Below are 25,604 nucleotides of genomic sequence, written 5' to 3'. Positions count from 1 at the left end.
AGCCAAACTATCCTGATCTCACCAGCAACTAATAATCTTTCCTCCACTTTTACAGCCCATGCAACCTCAAATAAAGCACAGACAACCATGCAACAGGCTGGCCTGCCCCTCACTTCATGCAAGGCATCAAGGCCTCCAGTTGCCAGGGCAAAAGGGCTGTATCACACCCTCACAACAATACTGGGCATTGGGCTCATTACTGGAGCAGTGGGTGGGTGCCAGGCATCTGCCATGGCCTGCCTTTTTCAGCCAGCTACTCTAGAGCAGGTGAAACTGGGCAGCTGGGAACCAAAAGGGAGCAATCAACAGACCCCTCCTCACTGCTTTCAAACAAGCAGTGTGGACTCAGACAGGAGGAAAAACAGCAGCAAGCTGAAGTGAGTTTAATGACACGTCTCTCTCACATAAGGACATACCCAAGATCGAAATGTTGCAACGCAACGCAACGCTCTGCATGTTTGTTGAAAATCAAATCCCACTGACTCCCAAGTGAGCTTCTGTAAGATTGCAGGTTTAATGTATGTTGCTGAAGAGCCAGCAAGGAGTTTCTCAACAGACCCCAAGGTTATCTTGGACACAGCGGGAGGGATGCTACAGTGTTACATTCATTATCCTCCACAGCTACAGATGCACATTTCATGGTTCTGCTGACAAATCCCATACAAATCAGCCCAGGCATTGCTTCAGTGTCTCTACTTACGTGCCTATCTGTGAAGTCAATTTAGTTGACGAGCCCAAGAGACAGGGTCACTTTTGCAGCAGCTCCCCAGCTGTGGAACCCTCCCCCTCAAAGGTGTACATGGCTTTTATGCTGCAGATTAATAAGTGTTTAATAATAATAAGCAGCTTTTAAAACATCTTTTTCAAACTGTCTTTTGATCAATGGTTTTTCTGCAGAACTGCATTACAAAATATAGTTTTTCAGTTGTTTTATTAGTCTCTGAGACTGTTTTAACTGACCTTTATAATAATTTTGATTTATTTTAGACCATTGTATTTACTGTTTTTTTATTATATCATGAACTGCCCTGCGTGGGCTATGTCCAAAAATGCAACATATAAATTTTATGAAGAAAATGAGCAACATTCTTTATTAGTGTGCAAGGATGTTTCAACTTAGCTGGCTACTGTTTGAAAAAGGATGCTACAATTAACTGGGCAGTTTCCCAATTTTTTTTTGTAGAGATATGCGAGAACCTCAATCAAGAGGCACTACACCTTTGACTCTGCTTTATTTTTGTCCACTCACCCATTCAGTTTTTTGTTAGAACTATGTGGTTTTCTCTCTCTCTCTGTATAGTTTATTGTCCTAATATTTTAGAAGCCGAACATACACGGCTTTCTTTTATCTTTTCTTGATAATATGCACAAAAATTAATATGTCTATTTTATTTACAAACCTACAATTTATTAGTAAGTGAATTTGAATGATTCTATCTACCAATTGACTAAGCATGACAATAAATTAAAATGTGTTTAATCAGGTTAACAGCTGCATTTAAAACCCATTAGACTAATGGGGCTTGTGCACAAAAGCCATGTCAACTCAAGCTACAACCCCTTCACTCTGAACAGGAGAGATTTAGGATCTATTCTGTAGACAAGTTCCTGGGAATAGGCATTCAACTCAAGGCAGAATCCAGTGTGCTTTAATTCTGAGCAGACTGCATAGGATTGCTCTGAGTTTATTAGTCACCTTTAAATCAATGAGATCTGAAAAATGCTTGACTGGACAGTGGCATAATTTCTGAGGGCTCATTGCTAAACCAGCTCCTTTATACTAACTAGGTAACTAACCCTGAAGATAGCTCAGTACTCTGTGTAAAGTAGACTACAGCAGGTCTCAAAAGGCTGAATACAGTCCCTGGGCCTTATAGTTTGATAGCCCTGATCTGAAGCCTATGAAAGAGAAAAGGCATCATCTGCCTTACTGATTGCTTAAAGTTTTGCAACAATGCATTTTCACCCCAGATTTTTGCTTTCCAATACATCCACCACATTCAATCCAAGTCCTTTGGCCTAACATACTAGAAGCTTGTGAATAATTTTTTATTAATACTTTTTATTTATTTTTTTTTTACAAAAAGTGTTGTGTAATAAAGCTTAGACACAAAATGCAATATGACTGCATTTATACAGACAGAATTAACAGATCTGTAACATTCTATGCAACATGAGATACATAATGTAAAAAAAAAGAGTACAAAATCAGATTTGCCTAGAATAAAAAAGAAAATCAAATAAATTTAATAGGTACCAACAATGGAAGAATCTGGAATTATAGTAGCATGCATATCTCTAGTCATATTTGATTTTTCTTTCAGCTTTGACTGGAGTAACGTGTGTTCCACCACGCCAATTCGTATGTCCATCTGAATAGTTTCTTGCTTCAGTTTGGTTAAAGCTTGTTTAATTTTTACTAAGGGAGCTGTTAAAAAAGAAAATGCAAAACAGTAGAGTTTCCTGCTAGCTTTCCACACAAAGAAAGGTATTGTTTTTTCTTCCCAATTTGCTCTCTTTGTTAATCGGGAGAGAGACTTAAATGAACAAAAGAATGACAATACTCTGGAGGCATGACTTTATGGATTCATAATTTCACATGGAAGCTATATTAAAATAAGGTTATCAAATTTTTGACATTTTGGATCTCAAAATGTGCATTAAAGGGTACATACATTTTTAAAACATAGTTATAGTGACAGTATTACATTTTGCACTGGGGAAGGAATATATCTTCTACAGATTTATTTTTCTGTACACGCTAGTACAGATTGAATCAGTTTCTCAGAGTACCAGATGCAGCAGCCTTACAAATCCCGAGGCTACAGCTATACACAATAAGTTTTTTCCTCAAGAATGTGATGCAAGCCCAGGTAAGGGTTTAGGCTTATGCGGATTTTAAAATGGAATTAAGCCACAACTGACAAGTCCTATATGCTTTATCTTTTTACCAGCTGTGAGCATACCTCTCCCCATATGAATGATAGAAAATGCTCAATTAATCACTCCCTGTCTTCACAAAGGCCCCAGCACAGGGTTTCACGGCCCAACAGGGCAGGAAATCTTTTGCAAACCAGCCATTCTGGTTTTGTTGCTCTGCATTAAGAGTTTTTGCTTACTAAGCTGCTTAGAAGGTGGGAGCTTTGTCTGAGGAAGGACCTGAAAGGCGAGCTTACCTCCATCAGTCATACTGCTTCCCTTTTCTTCCATTTCCTGCTTTATCTTCTCTAATTCTTCGGTAATCTTAAGAGAAACGTAAGCAATGAATCATTTGCAAAATCTAGAGCACTCTGAAACCAAAGATATCTCCATTGGTTTTACAAGGAACAACATGAATTTAAGCGCTCACAGACATAAAAAGGTGAGAGATGGGAGGGTTCATTGTTCTGTTTGTGGAATATGGGTTAAGACAGGCATAGGCAAACTCCGACCCTCCAGATGTTTTGAGACTACAATTCCCATCATCCCTGACCACTGGTCCTGTTAGCTAGGGATGATGGAAATTGTAGTTCCAAAACCTATGCTTGGGTTAAGATGTAATTGTGACAGAGGGCCTTTCATTCTTCTCTTCTTATGTTTCCATTTCTCTACTTTCTTCCTTTTCTTCTTCCTGTCCCCCCCCCCTTATTTTTCTTCGCTAGATTATTTTGGCTTTTATTGTATTTTATGTTGAAAACTTTTAATAAAAATTGATAATATTTTTTAAAAAGGTTTCCTGCGATGCCACTACCCTAATTTTTTAGTCTCGTGGCTTTTGTAAAATGAAGGTACCCATGCAGATTTTAATACTATGAGCCTCAGAATAATTTAAATACAAGCCAAAAGTAAAGTGACCCAAGAGATGATAGCGTCATTGCGCACAGATAGCTCAGTTGGCTAGAGTGTGGTGCTGATAATGCCAAGGTTTCAGGTTCAATCCCTGTATGAGGAAGCTGCATATTCATAGAATGCAGGGGGTGGACTAGATGATCCTCAGGGTCCCTGCCAACTCCACAATTCAACTATTATGATTGATTAATCTCTCTAGGCTACTAGTTGCTGATTGTTAAGTGCATGTCTGAAATGAAGAATGGCTAAACTCGATGTAGCCTCAGGATTAGTATCATTTTGCCATATTAATTATATATCAAGGTTTGCATAACTGAAGTGGATCTATCCAGGAATCTGTAAAAGTGAACTAAACGTGGTGGAAGTTGCCCTCCCAGCCCTGCGAGAAGTGGAGAAGGGAGTGGGAGAGCATAATATTTCTCCTGGGCTTGTCTGGGCCTGCCCTTGTATTGGAAAACACAGCCAAAGAGAGAAGGTTATTTGGCTTTCACAAGGCCATTTTGCTTTATCTTGAGACACAAAACGCTAATAAATATTTGTCTGAACTGTGAAAAGTAAGGGTCATTTTCCATCCTCACATTTTGTGGAATAAACCTCAAGCACCCAGTCTCAATGTGTGCCCTAAGCTAAATGAACTAACAAATTATTATCAGCCCAAGCAGATCACTTTCAAAGATACTGTTGCCAGTGATGTGTGTTTACTCAATACAGTGGTACCTCAGGTTACAAACACCTCGGGTTACAAACTCTTCTGGTTACAGACTCCGCTAACCAGGATGTAGTACATCGGGTTAAGAACTTTGCCCCAGGATGAGAACAGAAATTGCGGCGTGGCAGCAGCGGGAGGCCCCATTAGCTAAAGTGGTACCTCAGGTTAAGAACGGTTTCGGGTTAAGAACGAACCTCCAGAATGAATTAAGTTTGTAATCAGAGATACCACTGTACTATCCCAGCTGGATTTGTTTCATATACAGCCAAGATTTTCATTTACTCATTCCATAAGGGTTAAAGGCAAGAGCAGAAAAGAAAATATAAATGTTCACGAAATCATGACAGTAGTGCAACCAAACCACTATTTTGCAGTTTAACTGGAGGTCTTGAATTGGATTCTGTTACTTTAATTACCTGCTCTTACAGGAGCCCTGGTTAAATGAAGGCTTCATACCTATCATTTCTTTATTGTGCCAGGACTGGCATGCAGCCAAGATGAATATGCATGCTTATTCACTTTTCCATCCAGTATCATCAAGAATGCAAAATGGATTAAGGGAACAAATTCCATTAACTGTGATTTGGTGCAGATGAAAACACTCATCTGTGGCCCATCTTGTCATACAAAGTTATGCACTCCTGTCATTTAATATTAGTCATCTCATAAAAATAAAGATTAAAGCTTAGTGCTTATAAAAAAGTAATTTGAAAAGGAATGGTAACTCATTCAGCCTGAAAAACTTTACAGAAGTCAGCAGAGTAAACCACTTAACTAAGGAGTTAAGTGATATTACCTCAAATGAGAGAAATGCCTGATGAACTAGACTGATTAAGTCTTCGCTCTCAGTTTGTTTACGATTTCAAACATAAAACTTCTAAAATACAGAGTCTATGCCCTTACTTGGGAGTAAGCCTTAGAACTAATTGCATCACAAACGTACTAACACAGTAGATGAAGACTGAAATGCTTGTCTTGTCATTATTTTAAGATTTTAAGATTCTGGAGAGAAAACACACACAAAACATCTGGACTGTAAAATACCACCAAGAAAAGTTCTACCTCAGAAAGAACTCTAGCCCGCTCTGTTACTCCTCCACTTCCTTGTTGGTATTTCTCTTTGGCCTGTGAATAAAAGAAACAACTTTTTTACCTTGAGAGGAAAATGAAGACCCCCTGAGCTATGTCCTATTCCACACAAGCAACTTAAATGAAAGACTTGTATGATCTGATCTATAATTAAAAGGCCATGAGAGCAACCTAGAGAATTCTTTATGTTTACATCATTAATAGCACATGAGTAAAAGTCACAGCTTGAGCTTTAACAGTAGAAACCTAGAGTTAATGGTGGAAGAGGCAACACTACAGCCTCTTAACAGCAATCCAAGACTACAGAAAAACAAAGAGACAGTCAGCTTGTTACCTCACTCAGAAGTGCCTGTGCAGAACGATACTCTTGAACCAAATGCTCCAGCTGGTTGTTGATATACTTTTCTCGACTGCTCACTTTTTCCAGAGTTCTGCTTATTTCATTGTGAAGTTTGTCGAGGTAACCCTGTCAGAGTTTGAAATGGGTCAGTTCTCACTGAAGGCTAGGCAAGGATCTAAAGATCTACTCAAGAGCTTGGGCATGCCCAGTAGGACTTCAGACTCTCTTTTCCATTGATCCCATATACAAGCAAACTTTTGGAAGTTCGCTCACTTTCAAAACCAGCTCGCATAGTTCTTTGGACCATGCCAGTGCATTACTGAAGGAACATAGAGAGTTGGCGGGGGAAATATTTCAACTGCTCCTCCAAAACTAGATCCAAAGTTCTTAAGCAACAGCACTTCTGTTACAATTCAAGCTTGCATGTACCCCAAACTTCTACTGTATAAGAGGAGTGGCAGCTAACAGAGAAAGTCTAGCACAGGAGGAAACCAAATGCCTAGCAGCAGTTCATTTTACTAACTAGTGAATCAGAAGCACTTGAGACCGCACATACACACCAAGGGGAAGTTCTCCAATGAGAATCCCCTGAATGGTCACAAACTCATAACCACCTCCATTGTATGTGAATTACTTATATGTATCAGAGACTCACCCTGGTATCTTTTAAAGCATATTCAATTCCATCTTGGTGTTGGTGCATTTGATCTACATGGATTCGCCAGTCCTGCAAGTTAAATAAAAAGGCTTTATACAAGTGACATGCAAGCTTGTAATTTACTTCAGACCTGTCAAATCATGGCTTAGCAAGTTTGAGGCATACTTACAAAAGGTAGCATGATTCAACCTTTGGATTGGTGCCTTAAATATTATCTAAATACATGGGGCATCTTCTTGTTCCAAAATAAACTTCTGAACATCACTGTTCAGCTGTTGGATAGAAGCGAACACTGTCTGCAAATTGTTGTTTGCGACGATTCTTGTTCCAGAAATAATTCTAGCCGAGTTCTCTGAACACTGACATTGATTCCAACTCCACTCCTTCTGATACAAGAAAAGAGGTTGAGATTGCATTTACTATGCAATCAAAACCTTCATTACAGCCCTCACTACAGAATAGTTCAAGTTTAGCACTGGCAGAATTTTAATCACTTTAAAACAATATACTATTGTATGTTGTACCAGCACCAAGAAATCTCTGAAGGGAAAAGGACTGACCAAGAGTAACACACAGCAGGCAGCAGAAGAGAAGCTCTCCCAAGCATAGGAGATGGATGCATATGGACAATCGTCAGATCAAAATAACCAGATAGAACTATGCTGTGTTGGAGATATCCAAATGTACTAGCTAGAGAAAAAGTGAGAGAAGAATAATAAAGGGGTTGCACAGCTTCTCTAAGAAGCCTCAATGTGAATTACAACACTTTAGTCTTACAACAAGTCATCACATTAAGATAGAGACAGACTGCTAGTGCCCTCCATAGCTCAGTGGAAATATGAACCTAGATTTCTTATCTCCAAGCTCAACACTCTAGTCATTGTGCCACAGTAGATGAACTTGTGTGAAACACAAAAACAAGAAGCTTACACTTCTCTCAAACAGCAGATGAGGCGTATAAGTCTGTGTCAAAGCTGAATACTCCTCGACTGTAAAGAAAATTTCTCTATACTTAGGTAGAAGGCTAGGCTAAACCTAGAGATTTTTTGTATTTAGCAGCATTCAATCATGCTCGCACACCCCTGTACACCAACCTGCACTCCTAATTGGGACAGGTCAAACACAGGTTGACCACCTCATGTCCTGCTTATGAAAACAAGGTCTCTCAGGAGGAAGCGGAGACTGAGGGAAATAACTCAAGGTAAAAAGGAGTCATTGCAGGCTTAAGAAGAGGAATCCTTATAGCAACAGGGAAGCTACCAGATTTTAGCAGATGTACTACGGAGAGAATGTGGAAGAAAGAAGAGCAAGACAAGAACTGTATTTGTTGAAAGAGTGAGGTGAAATTAGAGAATAATCCCTTTAAAATCTGAAATTTTTACTCTGCTGCTGTCATAGTTTTGTATAGACTGTGAGAAGATGTAAACTGATTTCAGCACTTTTAATTTGGTTATTTTATCTCTATTTTTTCTGTCTACATTAGTTGCAGCAACCATGAAAACTGTAGAGGTGCATGCTAAGAACTAAGCTTGTATTTTTATATGTTTGAGAAACAGTATCAGTCGCCTGAGAGGAATATCTGAAGACAATTCCAAGGTTTTGATGCCTTCCAGACAGGATGTGGGGGGAAAGATGGAGAAAAACAATTTGGATAAGAAGAAGAGCTCCAAATTCAGAATGTTCAGTTTGGAAAAACCCATCAAGGAATCATGAGTAAATGTTAGCAATACATTTAAACGTAGCTAGATAGAAGTGAAAAGTTACATGTAGGTGGATAAATGACGGTAATTATACTCATGTATATGGATGAATACAGCCAGAGTGTTCGTGTTGAAGAAGGAGAGTAGAACCCTGACAGATTCCAATGAAGTCTTACAAGTGTGAACAGAAGAATACAGTCACATGTGTGTGTGTATAATACACAAACTGCAGAGCGATCAATACAACTAAAGACAGCCTGAATCCAAAAAGAATACAGATGAAAAAGAGGCCCTAAGATTTGGCAGTAATAAAATCAACATGAATCCCTGATGGCTTACATTTTGCTTTAAGCAAAACTGATGCTATAAGCAGAGAGCTAGATGGAGACTGGAGGGCTACACCGGGAGAAAGCTGATATAGCAAAATGGGGGCAGTAGAGCTCACCACAAAATGCAGAAGTCAAAGATGGTTTGATGCCAACTGTCCAACAGTGGGACTAATTTGGAGACAGCATCATTAAAAGCTGCTCTCCTCAGGAGAGGCTTAACCAACATAAATCTGAGCATCCAAAGCATGGGTAGTCAACGTTGTGCTCACCAGATGTGGACAACTCCCTTCATCTCTGATTAGTGGCTATGCTGGCTGAGATTAATGCGGTTTGTGGTCCACAACACCTGGAGGGCACTACATTAGCTACCCCAATCTAATGTTTAGGTAGTTGAGGGAATCCATTTAATGCCCTCCTAAAAACTATTTGTTTATACATCTGCACCACTTTCAATAGGATCATTACATCTAAAAACTGTACAAACATGTTTATGCTGGGTTTCAAGTACTTTGTTTGTAGACACTAATCTATTTTAAGTGCTCAGATGTCAAGTAGCTTTAAAATAGCACTTCACATCAAACTCTGAAATTTTGCAGAAGAAAAGGCAACTACGATCTCTAAATCAGATTTGGAAATGACTGTTTATAGTCATTTATAATATGTTGATTACAGTCTGGGCCTTTAAAAACACACAAGGGAAGGTCATTTCAGGAATTTGGGTTACTGCATTAGTAGCAGCACTATAGATATTTATCTATCTATTGCATTTATATCCCACCTTTTCTTCCAACAAGTTCTCTCCACCCTTATTTAACCCCCACAACATGAAGTAAGTTAGGCTGAGAGGCAAGGTCACCCAGTGCGCTTCAAGGCTGAGAGGGGATTTAGCACTGGTCTTCCAGGTCCTAGTCTGACACTCCAACCACTACAAAACTCTGTCGTTACTCACCTTATTATCAGTTCTGATTGTGACTTTCAACTGCGGTAGTACCCGTTCCACTTCAAGGTTCCACTCAGCTGCATCTACTGTGGATTCTAAAATCTCTTCTTGCTTTGATTCAATCATATCCTATCAATAAGTTTACATTATGCACATCAGCAAATGATGAAACTGCAAAATGCAGTAATACCAGAGAGAACACAAATTTCAAGACATGCAGTGCCAGCACAAACATTGAAGATGATGCATACCAACATTTAAATGACTACTAATTCACATTATTATTATTATTATTATTATTATTATTATTATTATTATTATTATTATTATTCCGCCCATCTGATTGGGTTGCCCTGACCACTCTGGGTGGCTCCCAACAAAATAGTTGAAACACAATAAAACCTCAAACATTAAAAACCTCCCTGTACAGGGCTGCCTTCAGATGTCTCCTTTGCCACTGCTTGTAAAAGCCATCAAATAATTAACATGAGGAAACTCCTGAAATTAACTTTTGTATTACTTAAGCACAAATTATAATGCTAGTTTGATAAGTTAGCATGTGTATACTTGATTTGTAAGAAAGCAAACATAAGAGTAATACTACAATGATGTCTTTAAAGACTCTATGCGATGCATAATTCATTGTGCATTCTATTATTATAGTCAAATTAAACATTGACTGAAATTGTTAACACAGTCAAGATGCAATTCATAACTACTACTGAGAAGTTGTAGAATTTATGGTACATAGAATTAATGGTATATTGTAGAATTTATGGTATATGGTAGATGGACTAAGCTGTCATGTGTGCTTCCAATGATGCATTAAGTGAAACTCAAATTGCATGCTGAGGCTTTCCACATCTGCTAACTCTTGTGCTACACACACACACACACACACACACACACACAGGCAAATGGCTTGAAGAGTGTGGACATCCTTCAAAGGATTGTGAAAAGCTGTACACAGCGATGCAGCAGCAATGGGCACCATGAATGGGCAGAAGTGTCTTTCACTTGCACAATGTGAATTGAAGAGCAAGAACGCATACCGATTTGTAAGTTTGTGCCTTCAAAACGTTCAGATCAATGTAGTTTTCTTCATTATCTGTCTCTTCTTCCTTAAGAACATAAAAAATATTGTTCAGCAAAAATGCAGGATTCTGTTTTAAAAACAGTTTCTGAACTGCATCACAACCGTTGCCAAAGGAAAAATGAAAAATGGTATTATGTACTGACCCTGGGATAGCTCAATCAGTACAGCATGAGACTTAGTCACAGGGTTGTGGGGTCAAGCCCCACGTTGGGCAAAAAGATTCTTGCATTGCAGTGCACTAGATGACACTCGTGGTCTCTTCCAACTCAACAATTCTGTGATTCTACTACCCATAGAGCTTTTTAGGAGAACCACTCTTTTGGCAATAGCTACCACAACTGCATTGGCCCCCTTGCGTTAAAACATCACTGGTGGTTGGCTCACACAATAAATTTTGCTCCATGCACCAGCAATTCTGGACACCCACCGTACATGTATTTACATGAACAAGGCAACATGGCAAGGAAACTGAGCAATCATGGATGCAGCAGGCAGAAATTCCTATGATTATGACAGCTGGAAAATTGCTGCCACATTAACATGAACTGTTGCAAGCTATATCAGTCCTTTTCATTCTATATACTAGCTTTTGGTTCATGCAAGCATGTGCCACAGAATGGTTTGGACTGCTAATATACAGTACAAAACATATAGCGCACTGAACCCTTTGATTTGCAGCAATTTAAACTATAATTTTCACAATTGTTTAGGCAACAATTCTAGCGTACTCTGCTAGTTTCTAAAGGTTTTCCCCCCTCTGGGGCAACATGAAAAAAGGGGATCATCCAGAATGAACACTACTACCACACTCTGCTGCCTTATGTAGACAAGCCTAATTGGCTTTCTAAGTGACAAATCTACTGAGCATATGTTATATCAACAAAATATCCAGACTAGACTGCTACTTTCTCAGACTGACTATTTACACTTCTTAATTCAAGACAGTACTACAGAAAGAGCTAACCATACTCATAAGCCTTTCATGTGGAACACAAAATTATTCCTTTACGTCATTTCCACTTCCTAAGAAAAGTGTCTTCACATTTAACAATAAAATTAATGTCAACAAAAAATTACCTATACCTACCGCAATTACTTCTTCCACTTTATTAAGGGTCAGTTCAGCATCATCTTCTGTTATTGCTTCTTCTTCTAGCTCCTCTGTTGGATATGTTGCTCTAAAACAATGAATGCAAGCCTCTGAGAATGTTACAACAGATATAGACAGAGAGACAGCTAATGTAAAAATGCAGCTGTTTTGAAAGCAATGCTAGGCAGTGATATGGGATAGAAAAATCTTCTGCTGCTATATTTTTCTGTGGAAAGTTTCTAAAAATGCATTGTTTCATAAAATGAATTTGAAAAATATGATATCCATCAAATCGGGCAATTTAAAAGTTGTAATTAAGTTTTTCAGATGTTTATGCCTAGGAAGCATCTATGCAAATACAATAAACATAAATGTATAGCTCTTTTGAGTGTACTAAAATTAGTATGTTAATAGCTCCAGTGCTTTAATTTATTTTGCTTAGAAATCTAAATAATATAAGAAAAATGTATGCTATTGAATGGTCATGCCTTAAATTTTTTACAAGCATTCGGGGGGGGGGGGGGGAGAGAGATTACCAAGCAAAGCATTGAGTTGGTTTAAATTTAATGTTTAAACTAAATTGGTTTCTTCTCTTAATCAAATACTTCAGTTCAAATACGCTGGGCTACTGGAAAGCTCTCTTAGATATTTATGCAGCATGTAAAATTAACATAATATGCTATAGTTTTATATTAATTATAAGTCAAACACGCCAGCCGAGCAATGCTAACTCCCAATCCGCATTGCCAGAGGGGTGTGTGTGTGTGTGTGCGCGCACACAGGCTCCCCCAGTGCACAGGGTTCCCTGCATTCATTAAAAGAACAGGCTGCTGACAGGCTACTACTGTTATAAGGGCCTGGAACAGGCTGTGAGGGGGTAGAGCAGGGCCAGCCTTGGATCTGCTGGATCCTAAGCTACTCCAGTCCTGTCTGCTGCATCAGCCTGGAACTGGTGAAGCAAAATCTGGGTAAAATACTCCCCTCGTTGCACTCTGGCTGGTGGGAGCAACAGGGCTTTGGATGCAGCTGTGGGTCTGCCACTCCTTACAGCCCACTGTTCTCTGGTTAGGAGTTAGGATTGCTCCCTAAATCATATTCTGATTTAGAGCATTGGGAGGCCCAATTTTTTTAAATTTTTTTTTAAACATGCCTGCCTGCTGCTCTTTGGGCCATGGTGTTGAACCAGGACCTTTCAAAGGCTGAGTCCTCCAACCACTGCAGTTCTGAGGAAGAGACTGATTTATTCCTATGTAGGTCTGTTGACACCAGAGCCTTCCTTAGCCCTGAGAAGAGACTGCTGCCGCCAGATTTGGATGGCAAGACTGTAGATCAAGAGAGTCTTGGGAGATCACCACAGCTGGAAATTCTGTTACCCCAAAGGAACGATCGGTTGCAGCAAAAGGCACCAATCTTTTAACTAGCCAGTAGGCAGCACTAGTGGGGGTGGAGCCTCCAGACAATGACTACCTAGCCCTGCTGTAAAACCCAGCCAGTTGCTTCAGGATATCAGTGAAACAGCTTGGAGGTTTTGGTTTCACTGGCAAGAGCCATGATCTTGAACCCACATTTTGGAGTAACTCCAAGGTGGCTTTGGAACAGGAGACTACTTGCTTAGGCTATCACCTTAGTGGTGGGTTTTCCTTTTAGAATGACAGTGATTAACTTTTTGTGCTTTTGAAAGCTCACAGGGAAAAGGGAAACAAAAGCAGCTAGTTTGAAATCCGCATATAAACATTTCTATGCAATGCTCAACATTGCTCTTTTGCTATGAGTCATTTCTATTTTGAGAGGTGACAGAGACACCTGTTGTGGAAAAAAAATCCAGCCCATGCCATGTTATTTTTCATCAAATTCAAGTAAAGGTCAAGGTAAAGGTACCCCTGACCATTAGGTCCAGTCATGGACGACTCTGGGGTTGCGGCGCTCATCTCGCTCTATAGGCCGAGGGAGCCGGCGTTTGTCCGCAGACAGCTTCTGGGTCATGTGGCCAGCATGACTAAGCCACTTCTGGCAAACCAGAGCAGCACACAGAAACACTGTTTACATTCCCGCCAAAGCGGTACCTATTTATCTACTTGCACTTGACGCACTTTCGAACTGCTAGGTGGGCAGGAGCTAGGACCAAACAACAGGAGCTCACCCCGTGGCGGGGATTCGAACCACCGACCTTCTGATCGGCAAGCCCTAGGCTCTGTGGTTTAACCCACAGCACCACCCACGTCCCTAAATTCAAGTACAATCCATTAAAAACAACATTTGTGGGATATCTGTTAGCCAAAACCATTGACCAATCTACACGGTAGATCATGGGAATATCTGCTTCTTGGTTTTAGGGTTTATTTAAGTTTGCAGTACTTGCAGTTGCCAATAAAATCTTGAAAATTTAAACCAATTTGTTCATGTTTTGTATATTTGATTTCTTCTGCATGCATCTTTAAATGATACTTTGTTTTCTTTCTCTTTTTTAATGTGTAAACCACTTTCACCGTCTCTGCATGGCCTGGTATACATTGCCTGGTTTGTATTGCTGCAGCTTGATTTAACTATTATAGTATTGTAGCTATTTTGTATTTTAATGGCACTTGTACTGCAATCTTTTTGTAAATGGTTTTTTATACTGTAGTTTAAGAGCTTTGTACATCATTTTTAGTACCCTGGTATGAAAGAGGCAAAGAAACATATTAAATAAGATCTGGTGTGTGTGTATCTGTAACTGAGTGAGGCTGACAAATGTTATCATTTCCCCAGAGAAGGAAGGAAGAAGACATTGAGAAACAGTGTGACCTGCCCAGTAAGCTTGGCACTGAGTAGAGATTTGAAATCAGAACCTACAACTCATGTTCTTAAGCCCTGCCCTACACCAGCACCTGTGATGCTATGAGCACTAGTTGATTGTTTGCAGAGCTGTGGCTACACTGCATGTGGGTCTTGGACATGGACAAGCCAGATTCAGGTCTCTGCTCAATATTTCCACATGAAGGTACTGAAACAAGCAAGTCTATCTCAGCCCTAACCTATCCCACAGGGTTACTGAGACAATAAAATGAGACAACCCAATATGCTCCACTTAAAGTTCCATGAAGGAAGGGTAGGCTAAAAATTTGAGAGATATGACAGTCGTGGAAATAGGTGTTCTTGCTAGGGAGAGCACTACAGTTTACTCCCATCTAAAATACTATGATTCACATATATGTAATATATGCAATAGAGCCTCCATCATGAGAAGGACATCTGGGTCTCACACAACAACTGAGTAAAAAGTGTAGACTGACTGTGAAAACATACAAGAACAAAAACTAAAGTGGTGTGGAAACTTAGACATGTATCTCAAAAGACAGCATTAGAAGATGATAGTTGGATATGACCTGCTTGCATTGCTCTGGCTCTCTCATTTTATACAATTAATGCCTGGATTCCTGGAAAAGAAGAAATGTAAGAGATTATCTTGTTAGGATACCTTTTCCATGCAAAGGATGTGTATTTTAAGGCTTCTTCAGCTAAACAATCAAGAACATAGCATGCTTGCTCTCCATAACCTGCCTTTAACTTTGAAGGAGGAAAATCCACAGATCTGCCCTAAAACAAAGATAGATATCATTACCAGAAATGCAAAATCATTACATCTACTAACTACATTTCTTCATTCACAAAAGGGTTGTTTGAGTGTGTGTGTGTACACAGCACCAAGAAGCAAAAGTTTGTGTGAGTGAGTCATCACATATGGAGCCAGTTCATACATTCAGCTGGAAATATCAGGTGATGAGAAATCAATTGTTATACATATATGTGTGAACCAGACCTCTGATTGCTGCAATCATGATCCATACTGGCTTACATCTGAGTTTTCTATTTGGATGTACTGTCTAAATGTGAGAATGACAGCCAAAACATATAATAGTTTCTCATTGGCTTTTAAGAGACCTTTCCTGGCAATAATCCATAGCTACACTACTTGGATTGGTACTTATTCAGTTTCATCTTTGATTCCTGGAATTACTAAAATAGCAACTTATTCAGAAACTAGGTGAACATTTTTCTCCCAGTACTAGTCAATTTACATACCACACCAAACGGTAGTTAAATCAACTTAACTATGACTGGTAGGATGTCCAAGCTGAGAAATTATGGTTCTGAATTGGTTGGCAAACCAAAATTAGAAATAATAGTTTGCAGTGGGTTTCCCAACTACGGGTAGTGCTAACTATGATTTGGTGTGATGTCCAAATTGACAAGTCATAGTTACGGCCATCACTGTGCCTCCAGAAGCTCACTGCACCATGAAAGAAAATTAAAACATAGTTCTAAAGTATGTTTGTCTGCTGTACATTTGGAATTGCAACGCATGATCTCAGTTTCAAGCTATGGTTAATTCCAACCACATTTTTATATATTGTTTACATGTAGCCAGAGGATCACTTAACACATGAAAAAGCGTCTGCTCAGGCTTTGTTTCGAAGAACTGAAAACAGCATGAGAATAAAAAATTATATTCAGAACCAACTCCCCCACCCACTTATTAGAAGCAACACTGAAATGAACTGGTGTTAATCACTCCCATACAAAGCAACTGCTGTTGCATCCACCCACCTGCTCCAGCAGAGAGACAGAATCACTCTTGTTCAGGAGGAGGCGGATGACAAGGCCCTGTCACTTTTTCCACCCTGCAACTCTATGATATGACAAATTGCACCTGCTGAGGTTCCCTCTTCCACACAACTATTCAAGGAACAGGAACTAGTCCTGTCTTCCAACTAGCTGTCCTAACAGTAATAGTGTGGTTTGGGTCTATTTTCTAAGAAAACTTCTCATTTAGTCAAACTCTGTATCAGAACATGCACACACATTAGTGCAAAAGCTTTCAAGAAACAAAGTAAGAGAAGAGAAGCTCAATTCTTAGTCACCTTCCTTTTAAAAATATAAATTCAACTGCAGTATACAAGCATCTCTGCTGTGTTTTCATTTCCGTTTGATCCTTAAAAACAATTCCATTTTTCTCTCCTCTTTTTATTTCCAAAATCTTCAGTAATCCAAAATGCAGCCTTCCCAATAGAAACTCAGCATGATTACTTCCAAGTAAGTGAAAAGATGGGAAATGGAGTGTCAACCACAGAGCACATGCAGTATGACACTTGGGTTGTACTGATGAACTTGGGTGTTCATGATTTAAAATCAGTCCAACCACACATGATAAGAGTGACAAAACATATCCCTGATCCTAGACCATGGTCTGCAAAACCATTGTAGCTGTTTAAAAATCAATATAGTTCTACTTAATTATCAGTTAGAAAGAACTAGCATATAGGTCACCTACAAAGTGATTATAACAGACCAAAAAATTTCAGATACACACAAAATATGATCCACTTACAAATGACCGCAGTTCTGATAGTATGCTAGATATTGTTGCATTTGGGTCATCGTATTCCTGTGGCTGCTCAAAAGGATGCCCTGCTTTATTAATTAGCCAGGCAGCAAGGGTGCAGAACATGTAGAATTGTTCCCCTGGGTTAATGGGCAATGCAAAGTAGTGCCTGTTTTAAAAGGGAAAAAACAAAAAACAAAGATTAGCCTCCCTATCTTGAAAAATATTGTCCTTCTGTCTAATAGAACTTATCTGTATTACTATAACCCTCTATGCCCCCAAATTGCTTTTCTCAAGGATGACATTAGGGCTGGTATTTCACTGACAAGCAATTTCCCCGAAAGATGTGCTATTTTCTTTGCAGTACTTTCAAAATGTTATGCCATAACGAGCCATGACTTTCATTGTGTATGTACACCCTGCAGATAATTAATTTGAGTCAAAAGCTGTAAATGCAATTCTCAAGAGTATTAAAGCTGTACTTGAGAGTTGAAAGGGGATTTCATTATCAGGTAGTTTATAAAACTTTTTGCAGCTTGACCTTCTATGGAAGTACACAGCAGTTCAGACAAATGCACAATACTTCATATTGTCAATAAAACAGAAATTTACTTTAGAAATATTGTTACAAATAAGAAATGTTCAAATTGGGGCGTGAGGGGCACATTTATTGGCTTCCGCCTGTCTTGAGAGACAGAGAATGTGCCCCTGGTGGTAAAGGCAAACCACTGTGTTAGAAGCACCCAAGTGACCTTCCTGGACAGTACTGTGTATGGAGGTCCTGGGCTGCCCCAATGACAAGACTCCCCTCTCAGCCTTGCCGATGTGGTCCAAAAGAAAGTAGAGTTATACATCTGGCACCAGCTTGATGGCAGGAGTTGCCAGAAGGTACAAGGTGCCATTCAACTGTCTTAGGGACTCCACTCAGATCTGTGTAGGGTCTATTCCTCAGCCTTTTCTTCTCCCGAAGATATCCCACAAGGCAGCAGAGGTTTAGGATGAGAATTTTCCTTCTCCTAGATGGGCTACACTCCCAGGCTGATGAGCCCCATCTGTCCAACATTTCCCTCTGCAGCACATGCAGAGACTGCCTTCTTGACCACTGGACCTACCATTGATCTTGTCCGCTCGATCCACCAGAGCCCTGTGTTTGCATGCAGAGAAAGGTCCTAACTCACTGAGGGTTTGAGACTCTTTGGGTTCCCTCACCTGGTTTAGTTGGCCAGTCAAAAGCATTCTCAGGGTGTGGCCACTGTCGCATGTTGACAGATTCTAAGAGCCACAAGTGAGAGCTGAGTGCAGGGTGGGGACCAAAGGTGGACAAACTATCCCCAAAGCAGCATTTTCTACCCTTCCCCTAACACTCCATACAGGTATCATTTCCTAAACTACAGTGTCCACAATTTACAAAGCAAAAAGAGAGATTAAATTTGGACAACAAACCCTCCTATCTTAAAATGAAGTTCTATCCGCTAAGTTCAAACAGCAGCTTTGGAAGTATTTTGAAAAACCTGTTTTGAAAAATCTACTGTTACCAAGCCTAGGCCTTCAACATGGAGTATCCTAGAAACTTAAACAAGCAGAATGAAAAAAGAACAAAATATTAAAACTCTTTTAACAAAAATGAGGAATCAAGAGATATCACACACAGGGTACATTAATATTAACAGAAAACCCTGCTAATGGAATGTTTGGAGACAGCGTACCAGAGGCTATGGATCCACAGATCCAAAGCTCTCAGGTCCCCTGAGCTGTCCCACCTTAGCTGTCCCACCTTGGAACTTGCACAGCAAACAATTAAACCACCAAGTGACCTTCCACCATCTGCCCTGGCCTGCATGGTTTTGAATACAATAGTGCAGCTACTGCTGTTATTAAATAAAATGTAGTCAATACAGTGGTACCTCGGGTTAAGAACTTAATTCGTTTTGGAGGTCCATTATTAACCTGAAACTGTTCTGAACCTGAGGTGCCACTTTAGCTAATAATAATAATTTATTATTTGTACCCTGCCCATCTGGCTGGGCCTCCTGCTGCTGCGCCACTGCAAGATTTCTGTTCTCATCCTGCAGCAAATTTCTTAACCCGAAGTACTATTTCTGGGTTAGCGGAGTCTGTAACCTGAAGCATCTGTAAACCGAGGTACCACTGTATCATATAATACAGTGGTACCTCGGTTCTCAAACGTCATCTGTTCAGGAAGCCTGTTTGGCTTCTGAAACGTTTGAAAACCAAGGTGTGGCTTCCCATCAATTGCAAGATCTTCTTGCACTCAGCGGAAGCCGCATCGTACGTTTGGGTTCCAAAAAACGTTCAAAAACAGAAGCATTTGTTTCCGGGTTTTCGGCGTTTGAGACCCGAAACGTATGACAACGGAGGTGTTTGGGAACCGAGGTACCACTGTAGAAGCAAGTGACACCTTTCAACATGCCAGTGTTTTTCTTTTGGGGCAAGTATAAAGAGTTCTATCAACTATAATAACAATATGTACTTCTGCAGTGACATTCTTCCCAAGAAACAGAAACATTCACTTGTCTCTTTAGCCAATACTTTAAACTCCAAACTCCCAAATCCTGCCAGTATCTTGAGAACAGGATACTGTATAGTGATCAGTAGTATTAGGGGGCTGTATTTCTTGAATCTGATTTATTCACATGCAACAACATTGATTCAATTCTCATATTCTGAGTGTCTTAAATCTGCAATGAAAATGGATTATAATTTATTTCAAAGAATACCCAATTCAGAAAAAGAAAGTGTTTAATAACTTTACATTTCATTAAAAGCATTTCCAAATTAATGCAAGTTTTCTATTTAAACTGAAGTAATGAAACTGTACGACATATCTTGGAACTGTTAATTGGTAGATCTGCCATTTTTGCCAGCAACAAACCAAGTCTGCAAATCAGCTACACCAATATGCTAGTGAATAATATTCTTTTGAAAATCTGCTAATTTTTGGCACAATGCAAACCCTGGTTTCTGCCTGGTGGGGCTTAATGGAGCAGCAGGGCCACCCATCCCTGCTGTGCAAGCTGGCTGGGGCAGAAAGGTAGGGGAGGGCAGCCAGCCTGGAGTTGGTGCAGCAATTAATCCCAGATGGGGGCTGATGCCATTACACAGACAACAGTGAGGCTGCCTTGAGATCCAAGGAATCTGGCTCAGCCCCATGCCATCCCAACACCCTATGGGGGGGGGGACTTTCCAGTCACCCACCCAGTAGACAGGCAGAAAGAGGAGCTCTGAGCCAGCTGAGTGACACTGGCATGACTCTGCAGGCAGAGGCTTGCAGGGCTGAACAGAGGGACACCTCTCCACAAATCAACCCCCTCCTATTCTGGGGGCCTGGACTGCCCCCTTGCGTGTATGTGTGCATGATGTGGTGCAACATCAATGCTGATGCGAAATCATATTTTCTTCTGTGAGCCAGAATACCGTATTTTTCGCTCTATAACACGCACCAGACCATAACACGCACGTAGTTTTTAGAGGAAAACAAGAAAAAAATATTCTAAACGAAATAGTGGATATATGATTTTTGTGGTTCATGCTGTGGCCACAGACATGTGATCTGACAGTGAGTTTGGAGTAGCCCAATGCAAAAATCCTGAGGATCCATGCTTTGTAACCACGGAGGAGGGAAGGAAGGGGAACCATGGATCCTCTGCTCACGACTGCAGCAGATCCCCCCCGCCACCCGCAGGCATTCGCTCCATAACACGCAGAGACATTTCCCCTTACTTTCTAGGAGGAAAAAAGTGAGTGTTATGGTGCAAAAAATACGGTATATATTTTTTATTTCACGGAAGAGAATAGATGATGTGATCTGGGTGTTATAACCTGGACTGAAGGGAGTGCATAAAGTGCAGTTTACTAGTTCAGACACCACAGGAAACTGTAGTCTTAAGAATCAAAGACAGCTTTGACAGAAGTGGACATGGGAGGGGAGGTGGGAAGGGGCAAAAGGAGGACTACACAGCTCATTTCAAAACAAACAACTATGTTTTGTTTATCAGGTGAAGGATAATGATGTCTGGAACAAGCCAGCATCTCATCTTGCATTTTCATCAACTATGCTTTGAAAAGCCGACATGTAAAGTGTAGTTGGAAGAATATAGCTCAGAAAGGTGAGAACAAAGGTTTTACCTTGCACAACATAGAAAACATTTTAATTATAGCTGAGTAGTCCTAGAAGTTGTAACTTTGATGTGGATTACACTGATGAACAAAAAAGGACTAAAATGTGCGCAACAATAATCAACTGATGCAACGAGGTGCTTTGAAGAGCTGTTCAAGATAAAGCATCGTCTTCTTCTTAACCTAAAACCTCATTCAGATAACAATTAAGTTTCCGGCAGTGCAATTCCTTGTGTGTCTACACAGAAGTTCTGAGTTCAATGGGACACTCCTAGGTAAGTATGCATAAGTGTACTACATATATTCCCAAGTATAAAGCCAAGTATAAAGCCTAGGAACATTTAAAAAGAAATCATGAACGCAGAAACTGCAAAAATTCTACTCTGCACAGCAACATACACAAGTTCTCTGAACACAGCTTTCATCCAAACTGCAAAAGGATTGACACTAACAGTCAAGCTGGCAAAAAGCCTAATTGGCCACGCTTAAATTAAATTATTCCATGTTTACAGCCACTCTGCTAGAGTTACAAGAACAATATGAACAAATCAGGCTGATTAATGAATGAATACTATTTTGTATTTTGTTTTATCTGTCGATGAAATGAGTGCTACAATTTGAGGATGAAAATAAAACCCCTAAAACATGACTTTGGTACTTCAAAGATGTAACAGTGTGGTGAGCCAGTGTGGTGTAGTGGTTAAGAATGGTAGTCTCGTAATCTGGGGAACCAGGTTCGCGTCTCCGCTCCTCCACATGCAGCTGCTGGGTGACCTTGGGCCAGTCACACTTCTTTGAAGTCTCTCAGCCCCACTCACCTCACAGAGTGTTTGTTGTGGGGGAGGAAGGGAAAGGAGAATGTTAGCCACTTTGAGACTCCTTAAAGGGAGTGAAAGGCGGGATATCAAATCCAAACTCCTCTTCTTCTTCTAACAAACTCTAGTCAGAGCTAGAGCTTAAATTCCTGCAAAACTTTCAGCAGTCACAGCACAAACAATTCTGAGCAACAATTACCCTTAAGGAGGAGTGATCAGTAAGCCACAGTCTGATAAGGTTCACCTTTTATAACTTAAGACAATTATTTGTGATCCATTAGCAGTGTCTTCCACTAGGTCCTACTATCTTTGGTGTATTATAGAGCACTAGAATTTATGGTGTATTACAGAACAGAACAAAGAACAGGTCCAACGTTGTCTAAGGATCAGTCTTAGGGCTACAGATGAGGAAAGCGGAACAAAACAAATGGAAGCAGGGTACACCAAAGGTATAAGACTGCAATGAACAAGCAAGTTCTCTCCTCATAAATATGACCAATTCTGCTAACTCTCAAAGAGAGAGAGGATGTGCCTGATGCACATCCAATGTACAACCTCAACACCACTACCAAACACTAGGCAAATTTAGGTCACTGACATTACAGGACTGAGCACTGTAAATGGAACACCTCAATGTCTAAAAACTACTTATTCACCTAATAAAAAATGACATTGTTTATTTATCAGTCTGAGAGGAAAGATCTTTCCTCACCAAGCAAAATCTCAAAAGTTCATCTAGAAAAGTCCCATCTTAATACTGGTTGGATCACAACCCCCTGCTGCACTAGATGGCACACTTTTATGAGCAGATTCGTCCAAAGAAAGAGTTATTCGCCTTCTAAAATTTAGAAGGGCGCCAATGTCCCAAAACGCCTACGTATAGGGGGGTACATAAATTCAATAAATAGTAACAGTAATACATCCATGTTAAAAACAAAAATCACCAACTCTTGCAGCATAACCACACGCATGTTCCATCAGAAGGAAGTTCCACCAAGTTTAACAACATTTTAAGAAAACGTGCAGCCGTCACAGTCCTAACTCATCCAAAATGTAAGTTTTTAATTACTTAGCTTCTCAGGGGCTGCAGAAGAAAACGCGTGCCCTGGAAAACGGACGAAGCATGCAGACATGCAGCACAAAGCCTATGCACGTTTTATCTGGCAGCTAGTTCTCTTATGCTCCGGCGGAGTTGCTCACCCCGAAGTGAGCGCGGGCACAGAGACGAAGCACCCGGCGGCCCCGCTCTCCAAACAACATTATTCGTCCTGCACAAACTTAGGCGTGCGCCGCGGTCACCAACCGACTCACCTGCAGGGGGGAATCACAAACCACCAGAGTTCCCAAGAGACAAACTCAACTGCCAGCCACCAAGAGGAGACCAACCACAGGCAGGGCTGACCCAGCAGGGCGCGCGCACGTGGGAACCATCCCTTGCAGCGGACACGTGTACGCCTCGTGGGCAGGGCCGAGCCTTTCGCTCTTCAGCCGGGAGCTTCCTCACCACCCCTTCCGCGCCGCCGCTCGGGCTCCTGGACGGGAGTTAGGCCCGCTTTTACCTGGAGGGTGGCCTCATGTTGTGGCTCCGCAGCGCCGCCTCCTCCTCGTAGTTGAGCAGCTTCAGCTTCTCCAGAAGGTCCTCCATCATGACGAACATGTGGTAAACCGCGCCGGGGCCCCGCTCCACGGCCCCCGCCGCCGCCGCGGCGTCGCCTTCCTCAGCGGCCGCCATGACCATCCCTCAGCCAGCCCGGAGTTGCCCAGCACAACAACACGCAAGCGGCGAGGCCGGCGGCGGTGGCGTAGCCGGGGAAACATACCCCGCCCATCCGAACACTCGCCCGCCAATCGCTTCTCCCCTGGTGCTTCGGACCCAATCGTTTCGTCGCCGCCTCATTGCGCGTGCGTAGAGCGGCACGGCGCTCCCCTCCCCCAGTCGCCTCGCGCGTACGTCTCCCTCCGCTTCGCCTCCTTACCTCTCTTTTACGTCTCGGTTGCTGTTCCATCGTTGCCAGGGATCGCGAATGGGGCGTGTCCCCAGAGGCGGAGTCACGTGCGTTGAGTCCGCTTCGCCGACTCCCTGCAGAAGGAGAGGGAGGCTGCGATGTTCGCGGCCAAAGGGCAGCGCTGAGGCGGAGGCAGGCAGGGGCGCCTTGGCATTAAAGGGGCCGAAGACAGGAGCCGTTTCTTTTCGGTCACAGCGGAAGGGAACTGGTTAAGCCCTTTGCGCGTTTATAACGGCTGGAGACGTGTGTACGCATCGCCGTAAAAAGAGGAAACGCATCAAGCACACACGAACCCCGCAAAAATTAAAAAGGTGTGCACAGATTTGATGTGCGGGGTAGAAATAAAATTATTATTATTACGTATTATTATTTGCACGAGCTGCATTTTATTCACATATGCAGATTTAGAAGTCATGACTGTAATTTAAATACCGTAGATGTATTATATATTTCATTGTAATAGGTCCGCTGTCCAGGCAGGCACTGTTAGTGTGCAGCTTTCAAAGGTCCCTGCTCTCCTCCCTTCTTATTATACTTCTCTCTCCGCATTTCCTCTCCGCCTATGGAATGTTGCAACTGAAATGCCCTGTAGTTTTGAAGAGAGACTGACAGTTGAAATAAAAAGTTCAAGGTAGCTATTTTCTTATAATGCCTTTATGGGCACACTTAAGCCATAGGAATATAATTTTACATGTTTTAGACTGCACTTAGACTGCACAGTGAGCTAGCCTGTAAGTTCCATCAAACAAAGTGGGACTCCTTTCTGAGTAAACTTGCATAAGATTGCACTATTAAAAATAGTCCCGATTTGCGGACAAAAATGGAGATACATCAAAATCAAGGCTTAAACCCATGCTTTTTAGTGAATCTCAACAGTCAGTAGGCTAATACAATTCAATTGGCATTGGACTGAATACCACTCCGACACTACCAGCATTGTTGTAGTAGATGTCAATTAAAAATGCTAGTTGTACATTTTTCTCATCATTAGTGTCAGCACCCAGAGAATTTTAGGAACTCTTCAGCCCAATTGAATGCCATTCTCAATTCTAAACATAAATTTCCATCTGGGACTTGGATGCGCATTCTTTCTGCAGTTGACTTGTCAGAACATGACAGTGCTGGTTGGCATGGTGTCGAATGACTTGGTTCAGTTTCTTCATTGCTGGAAAATGATGGACCACATCCTCTGCCAAATTTCTTCCTGGCCAAGTCAGTGACATTTGTTGGCCATCTGCACATGATAGCTAAACTGGCAGATAGCAAACTTCTGACTGCCTTCAAGAATAGTATTCTGTTGTGAAGTCTCCATGAGCAAAGGATGCTTATCTAAGATCATATTATGAATGCTGCTGAATACAAGCTGTTCATAGGTTTTGTTTTATATAGGAACATATATATATAAGATCTTATACTAAGTCAGACCATTGTTCCATCTTGTTCTGACTGGTAGTGGCTCTCCAGACATGTCTCCCACCCCTGCCTGGAAATATTGGAGATTGAAC

At 41.1% G+C, this 25,604-nt stretch overlaps 1 protein-coding gene across 1 annotated transcript; it reads right to left on the bottom strand.

Moving 5' to 3' along the window:
* Positions 1-2,042: 2,042 nt before the first annotated feature.
* IFT57 (intraflagellar transport 57) lies at positions 2,043-23,911 on the bottom strand. The gene is made up of 11 exons (XM_083498700.1): positions 23,653-23,911; positions 17,148-17,310; positions 15,237-15,355; positions 11,777-11,867; positions 10,646-10,714; positions 9,603-9,722; positions 6,622-6,693; positions 5,961-6,092; positions 5,600-5,662; positions 3,177-3,243; positions 2,043-2,428 (listed from the first exon to the last, which is right to left on the bottom strand). Exons 1-11 carry the CDS (start codon positions 23,829-23,831, stop codon positions 2,247-2,249), a joined length of 1,257 nt encoding a protein of 418 aa, XP_083354826.1. The 5' UTR covers positions 23,832-23,911; the 3' UTR covers positions 2,043-2,246.
* Positions 23,912-25,604: the final 1,693 nt, after the last annotated feature.

This window comes from Podarcis liolepis (assembly GCF_965112155.1).
Source record: "Podarcis liolepis genome assembly, chromosome: 4".
In the NCBI taxonomy this organism is placed as follows: domain Eukaryota; kingdom Metazoa; phylum Chordata; class Lepidosauria; order Squamata; family Lacertidae; genus Podarcis; species Podarcis liolepis.
This window is presented reverse-complemented; position numbering and strand designations above follow the sequence as displayed.